The following is a 24,289-nucleotide window of genomic DNA, read 5'->3' as shown; positions in this document are numbered from 1 at the left end:
ATTTTCATTCACATAATAGTCAGAATGAACTGAATATTTGCTTGACGATTAAATGTAGACAACATCAATCAAATAAGATTTTTAAGAGTGTTCCCATGTATAGACACCTAGCACTTCTACCAACACTGTGTCATTTCTATTGATTCTGGAAACTCCCCAGAATGCTATTAGAGCAAGCACTGCTTGTATAAAAATCCCTTCAACCTAGTAGTAGAAGGCTGAAAACATGGAGGGCAAGTAAGACTGATAAGAACAAGACTGTAAAACAGTTGCAGGCCTAGGTATGTGGCTGCCTTATCCACTTGCCTGTTGTTTTTTCAGCAGGATATTGACGCTGGTAAGGTCTTTGCCATAGTCATCAGATTGAATCTGACTCTCCAGGCCATGAAGCCATTTATCTAGATCTGCACAGCTCTGGGTGAAAAGTTCAGCCTTGTTTGCATCAAAGAGCCGCTGGGCCTTGGTCTGAGTGGTGGATTCAAGGACTTCCCACATTTTATGTAAACCAGTGAGTTTCTCCTTCACCACAGCTTCAGTCTCAGGCTTTTCTGATATGAGCTGCATTCCTTCCTGGAAAACACAAACCAGCATGGTTATAAATAAATATAGTTAGCTAGAGAGTAAATATCACTGTGAAAAACAAACCAAAGAGACACGTGATCTTTGATCTACCCATTCATTTAACACTCATACACACACTCATTCTGTCTTTCCACATGAAGTTACTGCTCAGTAAAATCAACAATGGCTTCTTCCACATACCACATAGGTTTTGTGGGAGCTGAGCAACATATAGTGCATGCTGAAATAATTTCAACTGTGCCGATAAGACATTTAATGTTAACAACTTAAGACTCAGTCCCCTCCACTCCATGCTCAAAATACCACACACATTATTTTAACCCTAAAAAGAGAATGACACAGTATAAAAGTTTGAAGGGAGAGAAAGGAAGATGGGAAAGTCACACTGCTCAGTTAAGACACACAGAATCTCCCTATGCAGAAAATATCCACTGTGGCAATTAACATAGTGCCTGATTTTTAGTAGTTACAGAAGCAAAATAGGGAAAATTCCATGCAACTGTACCTGATAACTGGTCACAGTACAAAACAACAAAATGATCAAGACAATGGGTACTGCACAGGGTTCACAGTTCATCATCAGCAGCAGATGAGATGCACAATAGACTAAATGCCTAGTATTTGCTAGAGGAGAAATCAAGCATTTTGTACCACCTGGCTGTTTTCCCCCCTCAAGTGTAAGAGGGACTGCCACATGCTGCATAACTTGTAAATGATCAGTCAGAACTCAAATATGCTGGAAAAGGTTCTAAATGATATGGAGTGTGCTTCCTCCCAATTATTCTTCTCACCACAGCCACAATGTGGAAATGGCTTAACTTACCTTCTCAATCTTGTCAAGCCATTCTTTGTTGGATGCAAGTTCTGCCATGAAGGCTTGATGTTTTAGCCATTTACTGTGCAGATTCCTGGCTTCATCATAGGACATGTCCTGGGCTGTAAGCATCTTTTCATTGATCCAGAGGGACAGCTAGGGAAAACATCAGGAAGGTTTCAGAGACCGTAATCATAGGCATCAGCCTTCTTTGCTGTCTGGAGAGGGTTGTGTTTCTGTCAAAGTGTGCATACTGCATTTTTCCATGTCAACAGCCAATCAAATATTCAACATCACGCCTCCTATCTGTCATGACAGGCATCATTATCAGGCATTTGTACCTGTTCTAAACTGTCCATCTAATATTAAATCCAGAAGTATAAAACCCCTGAGCTGGCTTTCAAATTGTCTGCAAACAAGCTTTCCCCCAAAGGCTTGGGCTTACAATTCTGCTCTAACCACTCTGAATCACAGCCTTTTTTCTCTTCTGAATACCTTATCAGCTATACCATGTTCGTCATGATTGACTGTCTTTTATTTCATTTGGCCATCTCATTCTTTTAGTTCTTTCTATGAGAACTGAAAACAAAACACTAGCCTACTACTTACCCACCCACCCTGCTTCATCAGTGCATGTGTGGAAATGCCAAAAAACATGAGGGACTTGCTCACTGTAGGGCTAAGGTAATAGTGATGCCCCGTTTCCTTCATATCTGAGTCACCTTCACCTCTTCTATTGCCTCTAGTTCACTAAAGAACTTTTATTCAGACAAAGAACACTCCAAAGGACTTGATTCTGAGAACCAGCATGTCAACTTGGAATAAAGCCTTTGAAATCCATGCAAAGCTGTCAGCCACTAGCAAACTGAAGGGCATTCTTAGGAGGTTTAAATATACCAGGCTCCAATTCACATCTCCTGCTGCCGATTCAGTCCCTGCTCCTTATTGCCTGCTGACAAATGACCAGGACAGAGCCCTGACTTCTACCCCATTCAGAGCCTCAGTTTAGGGAATACTCTCCCTATTTTGTTTTATCAGGCAGGAGATCACAAAGAAACATGGAGTCACTCAGATAAGCAGTAAGTGTCTTTAGAACCATGTCCCTTCTCCTGGGAGACTGTGAGAAGCCCACTTTTATGCCAGTATCTGTTACATGTTTATACATGAACATCTTCATTTACCTCCCAAGGTCTAGAAATGATGCATAAAACCAACAGAAACCCTTATGGAATCAACATGCCCAAGGCCACTTGTTCTCACTCTGGCCACTGCTGGGAAAGACTTCCCCATAAATTCACTGCAATACCAGAAGGTCTATTCTTTAGAAATGTCATGGAGGACAAGGCTGACCATAGGGAACCCTCCTGGCCAGTGACAGTGGGTAAACTCAGGCACTGGCCCTACCTTTCTCAGGCTATTCACCTTGAAGGAGAACTGCAGGGGGCAAGGTTCAAAGTAAAAGGAAGCAAGACCTCTGATGTCATTCTATTGAAGGAAAAACTAGTAAACCTCACAAAGTCCTCTGTAATCAGATCATCGATCTGTCACACAACAAAGACACTAAATTTCTCACTTTAATTACCTGTTTGCCAGTTATGTTAGTGGCTAAAATCTGAAATACCATGGTCATTCAATCCAAGATGGAAAAAGGATAAAAGGAATAACAGAGAGATTTCACACAATAGAAGGCATTTATTTATTCAAAGTGCTAAGAACATTCACATATTTTTGCTATTCATAACCACCTATCCAAGAGAGATTAAGAGAGGGAGGGAGGGAGAGCGAGCGCGTGCGCACTACATAAAATCAGAGGCTTATAAACAAATCTGCTCTTTGCTGAACACATCATCCTACAGATAAAACATCGTGCGATACAGCACAATGCAATGGGTCTATGGAACTTGCCAGTTCATCAGCCCTTCATCAGCCCTCAGGATCCAGAGCCACAGTCAGTATTTGTGGACATTTACAAAGGTCATTTAAGAATATACTCATTCTCTGCAGGGGAAAAAAACAAAATAAAACTGTGCAGATTGGAAAAAGATATAAGAAAAATGCATTAATCATTGATTTAAGCCAAAAATAAAGCACTACACTCACATCTCTGTGCCAGACACATCTAGGTATGCTCTCCTCCCCCAAAATCATCAGTTTCAGAAAATAGGAGGTGCTCATGGTGTGAGAATAAAAGAAGAAAGCAATAACCTTGGAAATCAGTCATCCATTTTTTTTTTTTTTTTTTTAGGACATCTCACTAAAATAACACTACAAAATTAAGTTGCTCTTTGCATCCCCATCTGTAAATGGGAACAGAGGCATGGGTCCCTACTCACTCTCACTGCAGCACAAGTGCAACAGCTGCCCCTGTTCAGACGGTGTTCACGGGGGGGGGGGGGGGGGGGGGGGGGGGCAACAAGTACAGATCTCACAATCCATGCCTCTTCCAGCCAAGGCACCCAGGAGGAAGAGTCAAACCTCTGAATTCCCAGGATCTCAAACAACACCAACAGCCAGGAATGTCATTAAAATCTGACCTCTGGGTGCTATGTCAAATAACTTATGTCAGCATAATAGGTAGGTTTTCAAATGTAGGGCCTATCTATACAAACTCCACTCTCAGAGATTCCGGCTCAAAAAGGACATGTTTTATTGAGGATGAATGATGGAAAGTTTAGTCGGAGTAATATATATCACCGCTTTGTTATTTCTCTACCAAGGGTTTTGAAGTTCCCAAAGCCGAGCCTGCAACTACCTCATCCAACTGACTCCCTCCACTGAAGGGCCAACTAGTGCTTAGTGCAGCATAACATGCACTTTTCACAGCTCACTTCAGACTTTATATGCTGGCACGGGACACCCCACATTACCAGCAGATATCAGGGTTGTATTAAATTTTAAGGAGGCTCATGAAGAGACGGGCAGACCACAGGAGATCTGTAAATTAGCTCCCAGACACAAAAAAGCACAGCCCAAACTTTCTGGCATACTTTGGAAAGAAGCCAGGCAGGACTCAGTGCCCGCAGGCATGCCCCATAGTTATCATCTCTGGAATTCTACAGAGGAGAGTGTTAAGGAATGAACATTTGTAACCAAAGATCCTAACTGACACCAAGTAGAAACAAAGATCTAAAGACCTACTGACCATTTCCCATGATTGCACTGGGAAGAACTATCAATTTATCTGCTAATTTTTCCCACATATTTCTATTTATGAATCTGTAACCTATGTGGGTGGGAAATGGAAGACTGGAAATTTCAAATACAAACAGGTTTCATCTACTCATTCTTGGGCATTATCTTCTCAAATTTAGCCTGGGTTTTAGCACAGTTAGGTGAATGAATTTCATCTTACTAACTTGCATTTCAAAGCAGAAACAAGGATCCCACTGATCTCTCCTCCTCCAAAGGAACATGGCCTCTACGTAGGTTAAAATGCATCACTGATGGTGCTTCAATAGAAAAATCAGGGTGATACAGGGAATGGCAATCTGTGGAGGGCACTGCTCAGCCAGTCTGCAAAGTGCCCTGTCCCTCTGTCTCCCTCCATGTGAAGGGCTCACTGGAGTTCACTGAGCACACCAGGCATGCTCCACAGCTCACCTCTGATTCCACTGCTCTCCTCTAGGCCATAGTGGGACATAAGTGTTTCCTTAAGTGAGCATGCTATTCACATGCATTATTCATGCTAACATGGCACTGAGAAGAACTCCTATCTTGAGCCTACCTGCTCCAGTTAAATCCCCCAGAAATGTGGTGGATAAGCTGACAGATCCTAAGCTACATAGTTTAGGAACTTTCCTTCTTAAGGTTTAGCAGTTACAGCATATTACAATTAGCACTTCAATGGACACAAAGGATGACTTCTGTCACAAAAGATCTAATATAGCCATCATTAGAGCTGTATTTCTTGCAGCACACAAACACACATTTGCATGCAAAGTATTGTGAGCTATATTCTCAGCACATGTCCTGATCTTGCTCCCACCCCTTTATCCTCAAGGTCTTTTCATGTAGATGTTCCTTATGCTAAATACCCTTAAAGGGTATTTAGTCTAGTAAACCAGAGAGAACTGTTTACTGTTCTTTAGCTGACAGACAAGCATGATGTGCTCATGAGCTCACACCTGTGGAGTCAGCTAGATGCTTTTCTCCAACCAGCCTGCAGAGAGACTACATTTTTCTGGCCAACTTTAGTTTTCAAAGTTTGTTTAGGCATGTATCATGGGAGCATAAAATAGTAGGAGAATCATCAAAGTAATATCACATGTTAAAACTTGGTGATGGAAATCAGGATTACTCCTCTTGGTATGTTAGACACATATCTAAGGAGTCTAAAAGATGAATACTTTAGGAACACAAATCCAGTAAGAAATCTAATTTGTAGCTTTTAAATCTTTGCTTTTTACTTGGAAGCCAACTTCAGTTCCCATCAGTTTTTTCCTCCATACCATTTAAATGTACACCTTGCTTTAAAGAGTTAACACCTACACAAAATGATGAAATGCTTTCAGGTTATGTCACTGACCAATAAAACCTTCAACAATGATGGTTAAGGCTCCATGTCTATGTGGTCTGATATAGTAGCCACTGATCACATTTGACAACTAAGCACTTGAGTATGGCTGATGGAAGTATGTTCTTAATTTTGACTAAAAGAGCCACATATGACTGGTGGCTACTGTAATGGGCAAAGTAGTCCTATAATATTCTAGATTACAAAAATCTAGTTCCTCTACACATCATCCTACAGATAGTTTATAGTTTGGAAACTAAAGTGTCATATCTTTCCACCTACAAATCAAACGGGTGATAGGAATTTCTAGCCTCATTCATCAAGGAGATTTTGATTAAATGTTGGTTGGCTATTGAACACCTGGAAAAGAGGGACTAAAAATCAACATACCTCTTGACAATCTTGCAGGAATTTCTGAAGATCCCTGTTGTCCTTTAATCTCATCAGGAGTTCACTGGCTGCCTCACGATTCTTCCTATGTCTGTTAAAATAATAACAAAAATAATCTTTTAAAAAGAAATACAGAATCTATAAGCCAGTTTCTTTCCAGGGTTTCTATATATGCTGAAAAGAGTTTGTTTATGGTTCTCAAGTATGTGGAGGCAAGATGAAAAGAGAGTTTAGCATTCTTCCAAAGAGTAAGCCATGGTGTAAGGGAGACCAAACATCTCTCCAAGCTATACCAAAGGCCAATGATCTGCATTAATTTGGTGCTTTCTAATCCACTACTAGGGAAAAAAAAAATTTGAGCATGCAATGTGCATAAGCTCCCATTTCAGTCACTGTGGGAGAATCTGAAACTCATCTTCAAGAAACTCCTGCCTGGATGACACAAACAAGGTTAAGAAAATATATATAATCATGAAATTGGCTTGTAACAAATGTTTCCTGACAGATTTCCATTTTGAGAAAACTTTTAACAAAAATAATAATTTAAAAAAAACAGGAATGAAATTTTTTTTAGACCTGTGAGATTATATATTTCCTCAACCCCACTTTTAATAGATTAGGGTAACTATGGTTTAAAGAAGTTAAAGCACAAAACCTTTTGACAAAAGACCTGTAAGATTTGGAGGCTGCTAAACTCAATGAACAATAAGGGAAAGGAGGTGCTTTCTCCCCAGTCTGAATACTACACTTGCTGGCAAATTCCTTTAAGCACAAGTGGCATAGATCCCCCAAACTGTGAAGAACAGCAACAAGAATGCAGGCGCAAAGACTGAGACCCTAAGGGTGGGGGGCAGCTTTCCGACCCCAGGATCAAGAAGCACCGCCACCAACATGCTCGCCTGGCATTCCCAAGTAACCTGCCCAAGAGTGCTAGTTTACATGCAGGGTATGGGGGGGGGGGAGGAATAGTACAAACAGGGAGGGACATTTGGCTTTTCATTCTGATTGTCAAATCAGTTGCTTGCTGCATGTGTCTGGAGGGGTAAGGATCATCCCCATCCCAATAGCCCCTAAGGCAGGAGCAAGGAAGAGCCCCTCAGGGAACACATGCTGCTGACTGACTTTGAAGACATCTTCCCAGGAGAAGAAAATATAGTGGTTTCAAGTGTCATACAGGCCCTTGGCAAGTGCTGATGAAACAAATAACAGTAGTGGCACTGCAGTCATCAACTGCTGGGTGAACCAGAAGAAAAAGTCTCCTGCTATGTGTTCTGCAGTTGCTAGAGGCTGCAGAACTGCAGGAGTATTATAAATGGTCATGTATATGTTAGACACACACGCACAAAAATCCTTTTGTGTAAGTTGAAAGGGGTACAATAGCTTTAGGAAAGGTAATCTTAACATGCCCATGCCCTTTATAGAAAATGCAAGCATGGAAAAATACTTATTATAATGATGCTAACTGAAAAGAACATGTACATACCATATGCTGTAAAACTCCAAGGCATAGATTAAGGGTAGTAGTTCCCCCTCAAAATTTTAGACACTTGTTGGATTTTTTAATTTACTGCCTCTCTGGGGGAGTTTAAGCAAATAAAGGAAATCTTCAGAAGGGAGGTAATCTGTGTTGGAGCTAGTGACCAAATGCAGGATCCCACTTTTGATTTTTAAGTCAAAGGCCTTGAATAAGAGATTCCATTTCCTTCGGCATGACAACTCACACAAGTACTACAGTGGCAAGGAAGACTCAAAACACTGGCATTCCCACAGGACATGAACCTTTGACACTCGTGGAAATAATGGGAACAAAAACAACTTTGGACTCTGTTTAAAACATTCCTTAAGGGAGAAATACAACTAGACAGAATCTGAACGTACTTCTCAGATATACATTCAAGTCTCACGCATGCTCAGCAGATTTCTCTGCTCAGGAATTTTTCTCTTATAAGACCAGGACTATAGGGGCTGGGATTATGGCTCAGTGGTAGAGACACTAGGTTTGATCCTCAGCACCACATAAAATGAATAAATAAAATAAAGGTATTGTTCTCCACCTACAACTAAAAAAGAATTAAAAACAAAACAACTACAACAAAAAACCCCAGCAAACAGACTATTAAAAAGGGGGAAAGGAGGCTGGTAACTTAAAGAGTCCAAATGACACTACTCTGGCGTCAGGTGTGCTGATGGCCTTTGCATGGTGTGTTCTGAGGGGTCAAACAGCAATGAAGGCAGCTGAGGCTGTTGCTGTTGCTGTGGCTGTCTCAGAGTTAACACTGGAAAGAAGTGAGTGTGGCCGAACAAGTTCCCAGCAGCAAATGATGGCCCTCATGGGAAGGAAGACCTAGAAATCCTCTCAAAGTTGGGTCATGGATTCCATTACCAGGAGGATCCAAGAAGGACCTTCTAAAACATGGCTGTAGTTTCCACAGTCCTAAGAGTGCTCTCGGAGCAAGGTTCTCTGGCTTTATTTCCATTTTTCACTTCCTGCCCCCACAACAAGACTCAGAGCTCCCTTATGACATGAAGCACACAAAGCAGATGCTGTGTATAACTCAGCTTTCTCTGAAGAGTAAAGAATCTCAGATGCCAGAGTCAAATAGTTTGGTAATTGTGGGCATTTTTTCCCTTTTTAAGATAAGACTGTGCTTTATGAAGCTGGATATAAGTCTTGTCTCTACTAGGACTGTACTGTGGCTGAAATTTTCCATTTAGCTAAGAGGATCCTTTTCCAGTTTACAGGCAGGCTGCTGGGGAGCAGGATGGTTTCCACCCAGTCTCAGACACTCTGAAGACCACGTGTGCCCCACCCACGTATGTTAGGGCCAGTCTTTGTTGTGGTACTTTGCTCAACAAACTAACTCTGTAACTGCTGGGATTTCCTGAATATGAACACATTATAATCACTTTATACCTACAAGAACAACTTTACTACAGCATCAGACTGTTTCTGGATAAGAGAATTAGCTCTAAGGTCATTTAGGATATTTAGTTGGACTATACACCTACAACACCTGGAACTCACATCTTTGTATTTTTTTGTAATACACAAAAATCCTCTAAGGTTAGTTCGAATCTTGAGGCCTCTGTGGATATTAAAATGAAACTAGAATTCAGTTAAGGTAAGAAATTGTAGTTATAGAGGGAAAATCAATGGAAAGCCCCTCTACTTGCATCTTTCTCATGTTTATCGATAATACAGGATCCTCTTTCCATTTTTTTTTTTTTAATTGAGAAGTCTTAAGGAAGTTCTGGAACTCCAGGAGCATAGGCTCTCAGTCAAGGGCAAAAGTAAGGGTAAGCCACAAGGGAAGACTGCTAATGCTCTCTTGAACCCAGGAGGCATAGGTCTTGACGGCCCCACCTGTTCCCAATATGCCTGTGCAGCTGCAGCACTGGGGAACACATAAATAAACCCAGGAAGTAGCACGACAGCTGCACTTCTGTCTGAATGTATGTGTCTAAGGGCCAACCCTGGCTTGAGGAAACCAACTGTGTGCATCTATCAGTGAGGAAACAAGAGGTACCACATTTATAAAACAATGACGGAATTAACATTAAGAAAAAGTAAAGTTGTTTTTCTCTAGGTTAAGAATAGCTCAATTCTAGCTTCTTACACTCATTTAAGAAGGCTTTGAGGCTGGGTATATAGCTCAGTTAATAGGGTGCTTGCCTTGCATGCACAAAGCCCTGGGTTTAATCCCCAGCACCACAAAAACAAACAAACAAACAAAAAAAAAACCCCAAAACAAGAGGAAGGCTTTAGTGGAGGAATTGCTTTATTTATTGTAGCTGTTTTAAAATAAAAAAATATAAAATTATAATTAATAAAAGTTATATCTTATTCTATAGTCACTCTTAAAATGTAAGGCTTAGGTTCTCAATTGGTACAGAGACCAGAAATACTAATTCTATGAGCTCAAAATGTATGGGACTTGCCTTTCTTCCTCACATCTTATTTTAAGATGACATGGCCCAGAGTACTAGGAGACCCTTTCAGATGTGGTAAGCAAGAGAACACTTTTCCCTCCTGAACTGAACACCAAAGCCACAGAAGTCTTGATGTCAGTCTCAAATAAACCCTTGAATCTGGCCTAAACTGGGACAAGAGGGTTGGCTGGAACACAGGAGAGTGACTAATCCAGATGGGCCAGTCTAGGACTGAACTGGATGGCTCAGAACCAGCCTGTACTGATACATACAAATTTTGATCTGGGTAGGGTGAGAGTTAGGATTAGACAAACAGGGGTCAAAAGGAGTACACTGGCTTTTAAGAAGGGGAGGAAATCTTTCAGAAAACAAAAAAATAATGCAAATGAAAAAAGAGCACCCAATCCTAGAGATGTCCTGACCAAAGAGAATGGCCTCTTCTTTCATCATGAAAAAGATCCTACTACACCATTATCCAAACCCATTTTAAGGAACTCGAGATAATGTTCCTCTGTGGCCCTGCCAGATACTCAGCACAAGCAAACCTCACCCTCACTTCCTTTCTCCTGACTGGCATCAGACAAGTCTTGCATGGATAAAGGTGACTGTGGCCTATGCTGGGAAAAGTCTGATTCTCGTCGGGTAACAAGCAGTGTGTCAGCTCTTGAAGAGCATGACTTAACCTGACCATGACTCTACACTATAGCTCTGTCAGACTTTTGGCTGAGATTAGCTTGGCTTCTTAGGCTTATCTTTTGTAGGCACCTGTATGTGTTTTAGAAGAACCACATTCAGAGGCAGTTATATGCTGTATGGGTAGATGAAAGTTTGCTAGGTGGCTATATTCTGCCCACTGGGAAACTTATATCCACAGCCCAAAGACTCTTGGCCACTGATCCATAGCTCAGGAGTCCCATGATGTAAGATTCCCTTTAGAATCTCAGAAAACTGTACCTGTCATCAATAGAGTCCACTTTCTCCTGGATGCGATCTGAGTTGATGTTCCTATCGCTCACCAGCCTCCGGCCCGTCTCCACAACAGCATTGATCTTCTCCTCATTGGCATCCATGGTGGTCATGAAGTCCTCTTGTTTTTTAATAGCTGCTTCAGCGCCTTCCAGGGTGGTGGGCATTTCAGTATGAGCCAAAACATACTCCTTATTTTAAAAGAGAAAAAAAAATCATGGCAGAATGACATATTAATGAAAGACTTCTTCTTTCTATGTTCCAAATTTCCATGTACCACATTGCAAAGCTCTTGCTTCATTGGACTTAAATGCAATAATCTACTGAGTCAAATAAAATTAAATGTTGGGAGGCAAAAAATCCCAGTGGTATATCAAATTCCCTAGGTGGTTCAATGTGCTACATTTATTTTCCCCCCAAAGTAAGGAAAGTAACCAAAGCTCCCTGAGCTAGAAATCAGGGTCCTCAACTCATCGAGGCAACTGCAGCATTCTCTTTATTCTCTCTTGGAAGAGAGATCTACAGCCCTGATACTGGTGACTATCCTCAGTTGTTTTTCATTCTCTAATCGCTGTCTTGTGTCCTTGGGTGAAGTCCTTGATTCTTCTAGATTAAGAAAGAGCCCTTCAGTTAAAAAAAAAAAAATGAAAAATAAAACAAGCCTCATTGAACTCTTTAAATTACACTAACACTTTGCAGAATGCTACCAATTCAATGAGATATTTTGAGGACATACCCTAAGAGATCTCTTAGGGACATACCCTAAGAGATACCCTAAGACTGTACCTGAAATGGAACCATACTTAACAAGGAAAGACAGCGTCCTTTAGAAATCTTAAGTCCTGTACTATTCACTGGGATGGATTTCAATCTCATAATATTTTCTAGTCAGGGAAAATCTACCTCTAAATTAGCTATCTAATTTCATACAGGTGTGGCTTAAACTAGATGCCCTGCCAAAAGGTTTCAGAGGGCAGCCAGGACCTGCCCTAATAGGATGGAAGCAGAGGCCATGGTGATTGTTACCTGGTTGTTAAGAAAGGCTTCAGCTTGCTTGGTGTCCCTAAGGAACTGCTGATAGGCATGTGACTGAGAGAGGAGATTCTGCCTGTTCTCCCACATTTTGTGGAGCTCATTCCATCCAGTGTCCAAGGCCTGTAGCCGCTGCCGGAGAAACATGTACTGGGCATCCGTCTGACCCTGGGTGACCATCTCACCCATGTCCCTCATCTTCTGGTAGTCTTCTTCGTAGTTGTCAATTTCATTTTTGATGTTTTCATGCTGCGTGAGAAGCTTCTCTGCCTCTGTCAGGGTGTTGGGCATGTCCTCCGAGGCAATGGCCGTCTGTGTCCTGGAGAGCCAGGACTGGAAGTCGTCCAAGTCCCGCAGGAACTGTTGCAGCTTACTAGCCTCTCCCAGGGAGGCCTCTCTGTTCTTCAGGGTGGTCTTCATCTCCTCCCACACATCGCTGATCTCAGCCAGCCGGGACAGGATGGCCTGAGCCTGGTCAGGGTGCTCGGACTCTAGCTTCTCTGCTTCCTTCTGTAGGTCGCTCAGCTTTGCCTCAATGGCTACCAGATCCCGCTCCATGCCAGTTAGCTTGCGCTGCAAGGCCATGACGCCAGCCAGGTCGTTGCCCAGGTCCTGGGTAGACTCAATAACTTTGGTCTTTTCCCGAATCCAGGATTTGGTTTCATTGCACTCAAGGTGGTAGTTCTGGATGCTTAGGGCAGAGAGAAGAGCATCCTTCTTCCTATCCACTAGTTCTCTGAACTGACTCCACCTGTGAGTACAGGGACATTAGAAAGTAGCATGAAAAAAGGAGACTGAATTGATTGGTGGCTAGATACTGAAATGACCAGTGCTAGATAGAGTCCCATGTTTTCCCCTTTACTTTCACTTTGACTACCTGCTTTTTGGAAAGTCATGGTACTCAGTAAATGGACACCAAATACGATGAAAGTGGTTCTGGGATACAATATTAATCTGCAAAAAGCTTGACACAAAGAGATGTGTAACAAGTTCCAATACTAGCAGTTACAACACATCTGTCCCATAGAGTCCCTTAATTCAGATCTGCTGTACACATTCTAAACATCTCAAAATGTTCCTAAGGGACATTTCCCAAACCCAAAGGCACATGCCAACCTTCAGAACCATGGCCAGCAGTCCACTACAACCTACTCAAACATGTTGAGTCAACAGACAGACCAGAACAAAGTCTATTCTGACAATCAGGACTTTCATGGCAAATTTCATGAGAATCTTATTCCAGAAATCATTTAATGAGGTACAGACAGCACAAGTACCACTATGCTGCCTTACACCACACTAGGTGCAATCCAAACCCAAGTCCTGACGTCTATGTGGGGAGGGGCAGGTGCCAGGCTGACTTCACTTATCCTCCTGCCTAAAATGATGTCACCCCACCTGAGAATCACTTCTTGGATGAGGACATGTCAGATGCCAATGTCATGACATCACTACTGTGATGGTGATGACCCTGCACAAGAAGTTCCTGACAGTGAAGCTCAACCAGTGACCTTACCGTCCCTAACTCCAAACACTGGCCCACTGCTGGATGCTTGCTCACCTCGTGTTGAGCTTGTCCTGCTGGGCTTTGATCTCCTTCTCACTGGGGTGGCCACTGTGCATCAGCTGGCGTGCAATCTGGTTCACCACGGCAACCCGGGAGGCCTGGTTGTTCATTTCTGGTTCTAGGCTCTCAAATCTGAAAATGCGATTCAATAGAATGATCAACTCCATGACTACTAGAGGTCACAAGGGAGTATGCCAGCACCCCCTGCACCCAGGCAGCGAACTCGCTCACCTGTGTTGGATGACCTCCAGGTCTTCCAGCTTCTCTGGGATCTGCATGTTGTTGAGCCACTGCTCCTTCTCATCAATCCAGAGCTCACAGGCGTCAGCCTCGCTGAACATCTTGTACAGGGCCAGGGTATCTTGCAGTGCCTGCTTCCTCAATCTTGTCAGCTCTGCCACCTCCTTGTACCGCTCCTCAATGCCTGACAGCCTGCCCCTCACATCTGGAGATTCGGCATGCTCCTGTGGGAGGGCACTGGCTTGCTCGTGCAGCGAGTCGATGGTGGGCCTGTAATTGGTGATCTCTTCTGCCACATCCTTGTGTTTTTTGACCAAAGACTGTGTGGAGTACTCATCATGGCCCACGTCGCTGCTAGAGACAATCTTGAGGATGTCCAGCATCCAGGCATCGATGTCATCAGCATCTGCCTGGAACTGGTGCAGCAGCGAGGCCTCTTCCAGGCGCTTCTTCCGAATGGCTGAGAGCTGTTCCAGGTTGGCCCACTGCTCCCGAATGTAAGTGATCCTTTCACGGATCTTTTCTGATCCAAAGTGCTCCTCTGTGATCATGTCTTCACCTTCCTTGATAGCCTGCTCAAAGTGGCCACTACGACCACTCATCTCATCCTCAAACGCCCGGTGCTTGCTGAGCAGGCGCATGACACTGGTAAGGTCCTTCCCGTAATCGTCAGACGACAGAATCTTCTCCTTTTCTCGTATCCAGCCTTCTTCTTCTGCCATTTCCCAGAAGAACTTCCAGAGGCGACGGGACTCTTCGAGACGGGCCCGACGCTCAGCCGCCAGCTGGCAAAGCTCTTGATAGCAGAATTCCATGTGGGCCACACGGTCTCGGATCACCTGGGGGTCACAGGGCTTGTAGCCTGTTTCACACCAAGGAAGGAATATGGGTGTTTGATAGTTTACCCTGGGTTTCTGCTCATTTTCAGGCAGTAAGCTATGCCCCATGTTTTAACTATTGATTACCAGTTCAATGCTAAGGGCAGGACTGTGTGAGTAAGCAATGGAGCCCCTTCTGGGTGCTTGACTGGAACAGGAGTGTGGACAATGATACACATTGTTCTTTTGACCCAACTGTGGACAAACTGACCATTTATGTACAAGAAAGCATACGAAACATATGAAAGAAGGCAGTAGCACTTAGTTTTTTTTAGAAACATAAAAGCAGCAAAGGCAAATCTTTCTAAACATCCTCTAAACAGAAGATGTGACCAGGTGTGAAATCAGGCACTATGGGGGCAGCCACACCAGGTTGTTGGTGCACATCAGTACTTTGTGCGGTCTGGCAATTTCATTGCCAAATGTCAAGCCACTCAAAACCAAGCAACATTTTAGTATTTAAGGAAAAAATACTTAATTCAGAAAAATGAGACAGAGTTAAAGCATTCAGAAGGTCACTGCACTGCACCCCATGACAAGATGAGAACAAACCCACCAAGAACGTACAACAGTACGGTAACTTCAAAGTTCCATTGCCATATACAACTTGTGTACTCCTATAAATACATGTCTCTGGTATCTAGGAGATTTGTGAACAGGTCCATTCTTACCTTCCCCATCTGTTGCAAACTTCTGGGCGGAGGCATTGACGCCTCTCACACGCTCTGCCTGGATTCCAATGTCAGCTTCAACTAGAGCATGTTTCTGTAACAGGTCTTCCACACCAAGCAAGTGTTTGCCATAGTCTTGAGACAATAATAGCACCTGGGCACAAGAGGCAACAGAGAAATTATTAACAACCCTGACTTCAGCATTACATCATCTTTGGCAAGCAGAGAGCCAACAACCAAGTCATAGCTTCCCTTTGGCTCGCCATGGACCCCCAAATTTAGGGGAAGATAATGGTGAACAAACCAAGCTCAAGCACAGTGAACCCAAAAGCCAGCATCAAGAGAGACATAATAAGCCAATCTTTTCTTCCATCTACCTTGGAAGAAAAGAGGCAAGACCCACACCAGGCACAGACAGAGAGAGGGGTGGGGACCTGTACGGAGGATTCTAAAATGTAAACTGAGACTTCAAGAGAGACAGTGCTACACCAACACTACTCCAGAAGGAAAAGACAGGGCTGGGATAATGGCTCAGTGGCAGAGCACTTGCCTCACATGTATGAGGCACTAATTTGATCCTCAGCACCACATAAAAATGGAAGGAAGGAAGGAAGGGAGGGAGGGAGGAAGGAGCTGTGTACATCAAAACTAAAAAAATATATTTAAAAAAAGAAGGAAAAGATAAAGGTAACAGATTTGTTCACATCAGAGTTTAAAGAAATCTCTTAAAAAATTGTTGACCCCTTGAGTAAATGAGTCTCCTACCCGAAGAGCTTACTGATATGTCTCCATGATATTCATACAATCAGTGGGAGAAGAATCTAGCAGAAAAGTTAACAAGTCACATCTTTAACCAAATAAGAAGAGTGGGCTCAGGTGGCTATCATGTTTGGTAGATCCCAAACAAGGTCTGGGGCTTAAATTTAAACCCTCTAGCATTTAATTTTGTTTCTTCCATCAATCAGCCAAAGTACTCTCCTTCACTTATCCTATATAGTCTCATCCTCTCTCCAGATGGTATTTCTACTTTACATTTCTGAGGAAGTCTCTGACACAACCTGAAATTATGATATGCATTGTGATTTACGTAGCACCTCTTTTGCTACATTTTATGAACACTTCTATTTTAAGAGGTCAAGATAGACCATACCTGAGAGGAGAACATTATAAATCTGGGATAATAGGTGGGGGAAAACTGATGGTATCAGGTGACCTTGCCCCTCTGCCAGAACAGTGCAAGAAGCAAGCAAGAGATGAGGGATGACATTCTAGGCAGCAATCTCCTGCATAAGGTCAAGTTTGGGAAAACAGTGTGCTGAAAAAGGAGGCTTCACAGGACTTTTTAAAACTGCTCTCCTTTTAGTCTGTCTACAAGGGTAAATGCCTCCCCGGTGGAGAACTGCTTGACGTGGATGAGCATTCCGTGGCTTGAAGCAGAGGACACTAGTAAGCCATGAGACTTTGGCACAATGGCAGGTCTCTTAAATGGGTAGGGGAAAGCTTGGAACTCTCTGCTTAGATTTGTCACTAATAGAAGGAGACATACAAATCAGCATTAATAGTCATTACCACAGTTATGGTTTTAATCTGGAAAGCCCCCTAAAAGCTCCGTGTTGAAAGCATGGTCCTTAATGCTGCGAAGCGGGGCTTTTAGGCAATGAATGGATCCTGAGGGCTCTGACTCAGTGATTACTCTACTGACAGCTGGAGGGACTACTGGGAGGTAGTTGGAATAAGTAGGTCACTGGGGGTGTGCCCTGGAAGAGCTTATCTTCTCCCTGGCCTGTCTCCGGCTTCCCTGGTCCCTTGCACTCACCCCTTCTCTTGGCTTCCTGTCTGCTATGAAGCCAGCAGCTTTCCTCAGTGAAAGCCCTTCCACCACGATATTCTGGTACCTTAGGTCTAGAGTAATGGAGCTGGCTGACCATGGACTGAAACTGTGAACCAAAATAAACCTTTCCTCCTGTAAGTTGTTATTATCAAGTACTTTGGTCACAGAGAAGAAAAACTAATCAGCATAACCATCCAGTCCCATCTTACAACCTGTATGTATATTACCACACTCCTACTTCACAATGACCAGATGAGGTACATAGTAAGAACGAGCTCCACTCATAGACAAAGGAAGTACAAAAGAGACTGGGCAACTCCAGCATTCACAATCTGAACTCCAGCTTCCTGGCCCATATTCTGTCCAAACTGTGCCCACATTACCTCCCCCAAACAGTTATCATTCATGCATAGAAAAATCAATGGGACTGAAAGCTAGTTCAACTTAAGAATTAAATGACAACTTGATTCTTAACACTGGAATATATGTTGGTTTTTGTGACAATGGTTTCATACCCCCATCTCATTTAACTTGTGAACTGATCATCTACCCATGGGTAGTGTGGCCCACTCTGGCTTTACAGAGTGAACAATAGACATAAGACACAAGTACATGAGGGACTAGTGGGTGGTTCCAACAAAAGAAAGACATGCTTCATCTTTTTGGCTCTAATCTCACTGGCTTTCAGTCAAGTGTTACCTTCATCTCATCCATCCAGTCCATAATGTAGAGCATTTCCTGGAATATCTTCTGTAGCCCCAGGTTCATCTCAAGACGCTGTCTCCGAGCCTTGAGCAGTTCTAGCAGGTATTCCCAGAGCCGGATGACATTGTCCTTCCTTGCTGTGATGCGCTTGATATCATGGTAGTTCTCTGCCTCGAGCTCCCTGGCCACAGCCACCACAGCCTGCACACGCTCCTCATATGCGGCAATGTCTGTCTCAATTGCCTCGTGCTTTTTTGTGGCAGCCTCAACTGCAGGAAGGTCAAATCCAAAGTTGTCCTACAGAGAAATGGAATGAAAAGAAACACAAAATAAGTCATCCAAACAACAACAAAAGAAACAGAACAGAGTCAAATCCTTAGTCTCCCAATGCTTTCTGTCCTCTTTAGGTATCTTAAAACTCCCTGCCAGAGCTCAGATGCCTCTCCAAAACCAATCAACAACTTCTCTTTTGAAAGAGGTTCCAGCTCATACTTACCACCTAACATAAGAGACTAGACCAGGTGGTAGTTTATGTCAAACCAAGAAAATGAAAGCCACTTTTATTTATTTAATGACCAGCCTCACTTTACTGCCTTGAGGCTGGTTGGTCAGACTGAAGAAAAGGGGGGCATTTTAAAACCTTTTGTGTAAATGTGAATGGCACACACACACACACACACACACACACACACACACACACACACACATCAGCTTTAAACAAACCCTGTGAGCTGTTTCTATGATGAGTTAGATAAATAGAAAAGGAAAGTATATTGGAAATTATAAACATCCTCTTCATGGGAAGTGAGCAAGATGGCTAGATGGTCACTTCCTAACACTTGAGAGCCAATGAGCAGCTGTCCTACAGTCCTGGACCTCTGGGGACAGTCAACATTTCTAGACTATCCCAGGAATGGTTTTGTTAATAACATAGAGAGCAGAACCTGAGACACCAGACGCTGGTTTTCGCTCAGCCAAGTCTCCCTCATAGCTGCCTTGCGGTCAAATCTTCGGGCTAGCTGTTCCAGTTTCTCCTGTCTTATGAGCTCATTGCGCAGTGCCAGTTCTCTTTCATGTTCTGCTTTTTCCAGTCTTTCCCAGGCCTGGAGAATTGAAAAAAAGAATGGTTTCCTGCAATGTTCAAGACATTTTTTTTTTTTTTTTTGTCTACAGCCAACAGCTAGTATTTCTTAAAATGACCCAAGGACTTGAAAGGGAAATTATCATTCTCACCCTCATAGACTCTTAAGCCTTGAGAAAAAAATTACTTCTCTCTTGGTGTAGCCTCCTGGGACACTTGCCCCTAAGGAAACTTAAAGATCCTGTATTATACTTGGAATATAAAACAGTACAGATATGGGGTGAATACAATTAAATTACAAATCTCTTTATTTTTTAAAAAGGAAAAAAAGTAATTATCTTAAATAGCTCTGATCACATAAAAAAAGATAAATTATTTTTTCAGAACAAAATCATGTTATGAATCATTTACTCCATCTTGTGCTACTTTAAAAAAATTCCTAAGTCTGAATATTTGTTTCAAAATCCTGACCCATTGTCCACATTAAATTCATCTCTATAATGTGTCTTATTCACATTAAAAAAAAAAAAAAAAAAAAAAAGATCCAAACATTCCAAAGAAATTTAAAGTGTGTACAACTAAGTAGAGTTTTGGAGTTTTCTAATTTCCCACTGTGAAATTCTATAACTGCAGACATAACTGTATGCACAATAATGGAAAACTATTTATCTGCCTCTCTGATGGAAGGAGCCAACATCTCAAGCCCACAACCTCTAGGTTCAAATACATGAAATAAAGTTTTAAGTTCTCCTTTGTATAATGTGAAGATATTTGAGATGACTGCTTCAGACAAATGAGGGATAAACTGAATATAAATCTGAGTAACAAAGTAAATGGCCTAGACTAAGGCTGGTTTGATAAAATCTGACACTGCCCCTAAAACTCCAATAGATGGGCCTACCACAAATAATCACTGGACCCTCTGCCACACCTGGCATTCATCAGTTCAGCAGGCAGCAAGAGACCCTTCCATTCTCCTGCACACTAAGACACCAAGACTAAAAGATAGAACCTGAAGCTTGTTAAGAGCTCAGGCCAACAAGGAACTGAATGGATGTTTTACCTTATTAATATCAGAGATGAGCTTCCCTTCTCGGGGCATGTAGACCTTCTGATTGTTGGCCCGCATCTTGCTCTGAATAGTGAAAAGCAGCACTTCCAAGTTCCCCTTCTCAGTAAATCTAAGCACAGAGAAAATAGTGATTAACATGATTCAGTAAATTTGTTCTTTCAAGAGGGAAAATTCATTTGTTACTAAAGGAAAAACACATTTCACACAGTCACACAATTTTAAAAGCTATTTCTCTCTGGTCTGATTTATGTGAAATGTGTGTTAGACAGCAGTGGACTGGGTTAGCTGTTGGTCCTTACAAACCTTCGAATATGCCAAACTGTGGAAGTTTTGTTCTTTCTTTTGTTTTGTGGTTGCTTGCTGTTGCTGGGATTTATATTTGAAGGTGTCAGGGCATACTGTACTCTTTTATTAATCATATCAATCAAGATTAAGTCCTGCACAGTGGACTTATTTGATTCAGAGAGCCCAGTGAATGCACTTAACTAGGATTATTTTATATGTCTTCCAAATATTTTCAATGGGTTTCAGAGACCTCACCAAGAAATTTACAACAGAGTTTACAGAAAAGTGAATGACTTCAGAACTAGAGTAAACAAGAGATAAAATTCACAATCCTTACTTGAAAATTGTGAACTTTATATATATGAAAAGTCAAAACTGTTATGATGTGAAAGGATATGAAACGATTTACTGTGTTTTTTTTTTTTTTTTGCAAGGGGGGTCCTGGGGATTGAACTCAGGGGCTCTCGACTACTGTACCACATCCCCAGCCCTATTTTGAATTTTATTTAGAGACAGGATCTCATTGAGTTGCTTAGTGCCTTGCTTTTGCTGCAGCTAGCTTTGAACTTGTGATCCTCCTGCCTCAGCCTCCTAAACTGCTGGGATTAAAGGCATGTTGCCACTGACTTTCCTCCTTTACTTAACATGATATTAATGTTTATATATTGTGTTACAGATTTAGTAGGCTAACTATAGGTTACTCTCTCAGATACACCTTAGGTTTTATACTACACAACATATACACGGTGCTACTTTTCTAAAACCCCCAAAATATGGTGTTTTAAAAGACATTTGGCAGAAGGGTTTTGGAGTAGGGACTGGGGACCTGTATCAGCTCTTAAGATTCTCACATATTCTGTATGTCAAGGGCACATTTCTGCTAGACAGGGCTCAAGGGGAAGGCATGATTTACAATAAATCTCAGCAACACAGAAGCAAATGAAAGGGAGAAAGGGCATTTGAGAGGTACTCAGTTAAGAGATGGGATCACAGAAGTCAGAAAATGGGGGTCTACTGGATGCTATAATCTCTCCTGCCAAGTTAATGGTAATACATGACAATGTGCATCTTACTTGGGTGGTTTCTCCACAGTGCGGTAAGTGTTGAATGCCTGAAGCTGTTGTTGAACCCCAACCAGTGAATTGGCAAATTTGCGATTGTTCAGAATAATGATGGTTTGTTCAATCCACTCCAGAAGGTCTGAGGCAAGTGATTCATATTTTTCAATCATTTTTTCTGTTTCAATAGCATTGTCAAGCACCTATAAATAAGAGTTAGAAAAACTCAAGATTCTATCACCATGCAAGGAAAACATGATTGTAAGCCTACAATGAGCATGTGCACACTCAATGACTGGCTTTGAAATGGTTCTGTGATGCTCTGGCACAAGCATTTTAATTCAAGGAACTATTTGCTAATAGTCAGCCAGTGGCTATTATTTGTGAGCAAAGACAGCTTAACTCAACTGTAATTGGTTCTATAACCTCCCAACCCTCAGGGAAAAGATTCTGAATGATTTCTACAGTCTAACCTACAAAAATTCCTAGAGAAGCAAAAAGGGCTTAATTTAGTTTGATCCTGTCCCATGAATTTTCTGTTTCATTGCACTGGGAGGACAATGTCATCGGATCTCAGGTGTTTTGAAAAAATATGGCAGGTGAACATTAGCCACATGGGAAGTAAAAAGCATAAGACTGAGGCCTTTTCTATTGTGGCCAGCAGGATTTCAAGGTCATCATCACATTAATAGACTCTATCAGACTTTAGATACCCAATTTTCTGGAAACGTTGAGGGGAAGAGTGTGTCTGGGGCTCCCTTCCTAGATCTTTCAGCCATCACACCCACTCCCACCTCTCATTGCCCTTCAGGAAGAAGTTTCTGCTCACTTCCCTGTCTTGAGTTACTGGGTTTGCAATCACAATCATGATGAGCTCATAGAAAAATAAGGTACTAGGTGGCAAGACAGGAAGACTGATTTGAATTCTGCATCACAACTTAGAAAACTTATGTGATCTTACCTTTCCAATTCGTTTTCCTTCAACAGCCAAGGCCTTCATCTTAGAGAAGTAGTGGTAATAAGTTACCACATAAGTGATAATGGATTTCTCATCAGGGTGGTCCACACTGATATCTGTAATCCAGAGAAGACTCTTTTCAGAGTGCTACTCATGATGTTGCCACCCACGCAGCAGTAACAACCTGGAACAGCTGTGCGACTACACTGAACTGCCCAGCATCTTCCTTTCTTTACACTTGAGAGTTCTGTCATTGCTATATTATTATGAGGATAATGAGGATGAAGCCATATGATTGACTGATTTACAACACGATACAAATATACATAAAATGCCTTCTACACAATGTGTTTGGCTCCCTGCCTTATCACACACTCCCAACCCTTGCCAGCAAACTGAGTTTGTGGTTCTTGAGTTCTCATCTCTGCCATGACACCAGAATCTCTCCAAGTCACTCAGTCTAGACATCTTTGTTTCCTTGTTACCCATATCCAGTTAGCCACAGAATCATAGAATCAAACCTGAAACAGTGGCTCCCTCGCTGGGTTTCTCTGTTACCCCACTCATTGCACACGGTGCACCCAGACCATTCTTCCAGAAGCACGACTGTGAACACATTTTCTCCTAGCTCAAAAATGCCATTAAGTGTAAAGATTATAGTATAAGCCCTTTAGTCCTTCAGAATCTGGTTGAAACTTTCCTTGTCTTTTTATTTATTTATTTAAAAAAAATTTTAAGATGTTGATGGACCTTTATTTTATTCATTTATTTATATGTGGTGCTGAGAATCAAACCCAGTGCCTCACACATGCTAGGCAAGTGCCCCCCGCCTTTTATTTCATCAATCCATCCCTCAAATATTTATCAAGTCTTTTCTAAGTGCCAAGCATTGTTCTAGACATTTCTAAATTCTAGAGCCTATTTCTTCTCAGGGACTATATATTCAAACTAAACCTGACCCTACACACACACACACACACACACATGCAAAAAAAAAAAAAAAAAAAATCCAAAATGCCTTCCTTTCTTAACTTCCCTTTGCCTGAAATGGCCTTCCTCTCCCATCATTTCTTTTTATCCTTCAAGATCCAACTCAAAAGTTATAATTCCAATCAATACAGCCATTCCTGATTTCCACAGCTGGAATTATTCTTTCTCTCTCTCTTCTCCCTTAGTACTGCATATATGGGCACCTAGTCCACTTTCTGCCAGGTATTATTTTTATTCTTTGCCTCCAAGACTCATTCCCCAAGGGTAAGATTACCCTGCCTTAGCCTCTTATGTCACTCCACCTCCCAAATTCCTAGTGTGTTACCCCTGCACAAAGTAGGTAAATACTTAAATATTTACTGAGTGAGGAAGCAAATGGATGAATATGTCAAGTCTTTAGTATGGCAGTATTGAGGGCAGCACTAGCCTGTTTCAGATTAAGTACAGAACAAATAGGATAGCTCTGAGAAGATGCATCAGGCTCTTCTTCAAAATACACTCATACGTATACTTTGATTTTTATTCTCCAAACAGCCTATATGAATTGAGATTGTTTCTCTTGTTTTAAACATGAGAACACCTAGGGCACAGGGCTGGGACACTCCCAGTCCAAGGTCAACACAGCAGCCAATGACAGTAACCACCAGATCACAGGTACTGTTCTCCCCTGAGGGTTCCTGGGTCTGCTCAGCCCCACCAAGGTGCCCAGAGAAGAGAGAACTAAAG

The 24,289-nt window shown here is 42.1% G+C and overlaps 1 protein-coding gene across 1 annotated transcript in view; it reads right to left on the bottom strand.

Annotated features, from left to right (window-relative positions):
* Nucleotides 1-24,289, bottom strand: part of Sptbn1 (spectrin beta, non-erythrocytic 1) — a 193,461-nt gene that overhangs the window by 25,505 nt on the left and 143,667 nt on the right. The window contains exons 8-20 of the mRNA XM_026399890.2: nt 22,577-22,689; nt 21,631-21,818; nt 20,264-20,381; nt 19,064-19,222; nt 18,114-18,416; nt 15,584-15,737; nt 14,026-14,896; nt 13,789-13,926; nt 12,222-12,978; nt 11,184-11,386; nt 6,300-6,390; nt 1,406-1,552; nt 307-570 (exon numbers count right to left, since the gene is read on the bottom strand). Coding sequence (XP_026255675.2) covers nt 307-570; nt 1,406-1,552; nt 6,300-6,390; nt 11,184-11,386; nt 12,222-12,978; nt 13,789-13,926; nt 14,026-14,896; nt 15,584-15,737; nt 18,114-18,416; nt 19,064-19,222; nt 20,264-20,381; nt 21,631-21,818; nt 22,577-22,689 — 3,506 coding nt within the window. The remainder of the gene's footprint in view (nt 1-306; nt 571-1,405; nt 1,553-6,299; nt 6,391-11,183; nt 11,387-12,221; nt 12,979-13,788; nt 13,927-14,025; nt 14,897-15,583; nt 15,738-18,113; nt 18,417-19,063; nt 19,223-20,263; nt 20,382-21,630; nt 21,819-22,576; nt 22,690-24,289) is intronic.

Source organism: Urocitellus parryii, chromosome 12 (assembly GCF_045843805.1).
Source record: "Urocitellus parryii isolate mUroPar1 chromosome 12, mUroPar1.hap1, whole genome shotgun sequence".
In the NCBI taxonomy this organism is placed as follows: domain Eukaryota; kingdom Metazoa; phylum Chordata; class Mammalia; order Rodentia; family Sciuridae; genus Urocitellus; species Urocitellus parryii.
This window is presented reverse-complemented; position numbering and strand designations above follow the sequence as displayed.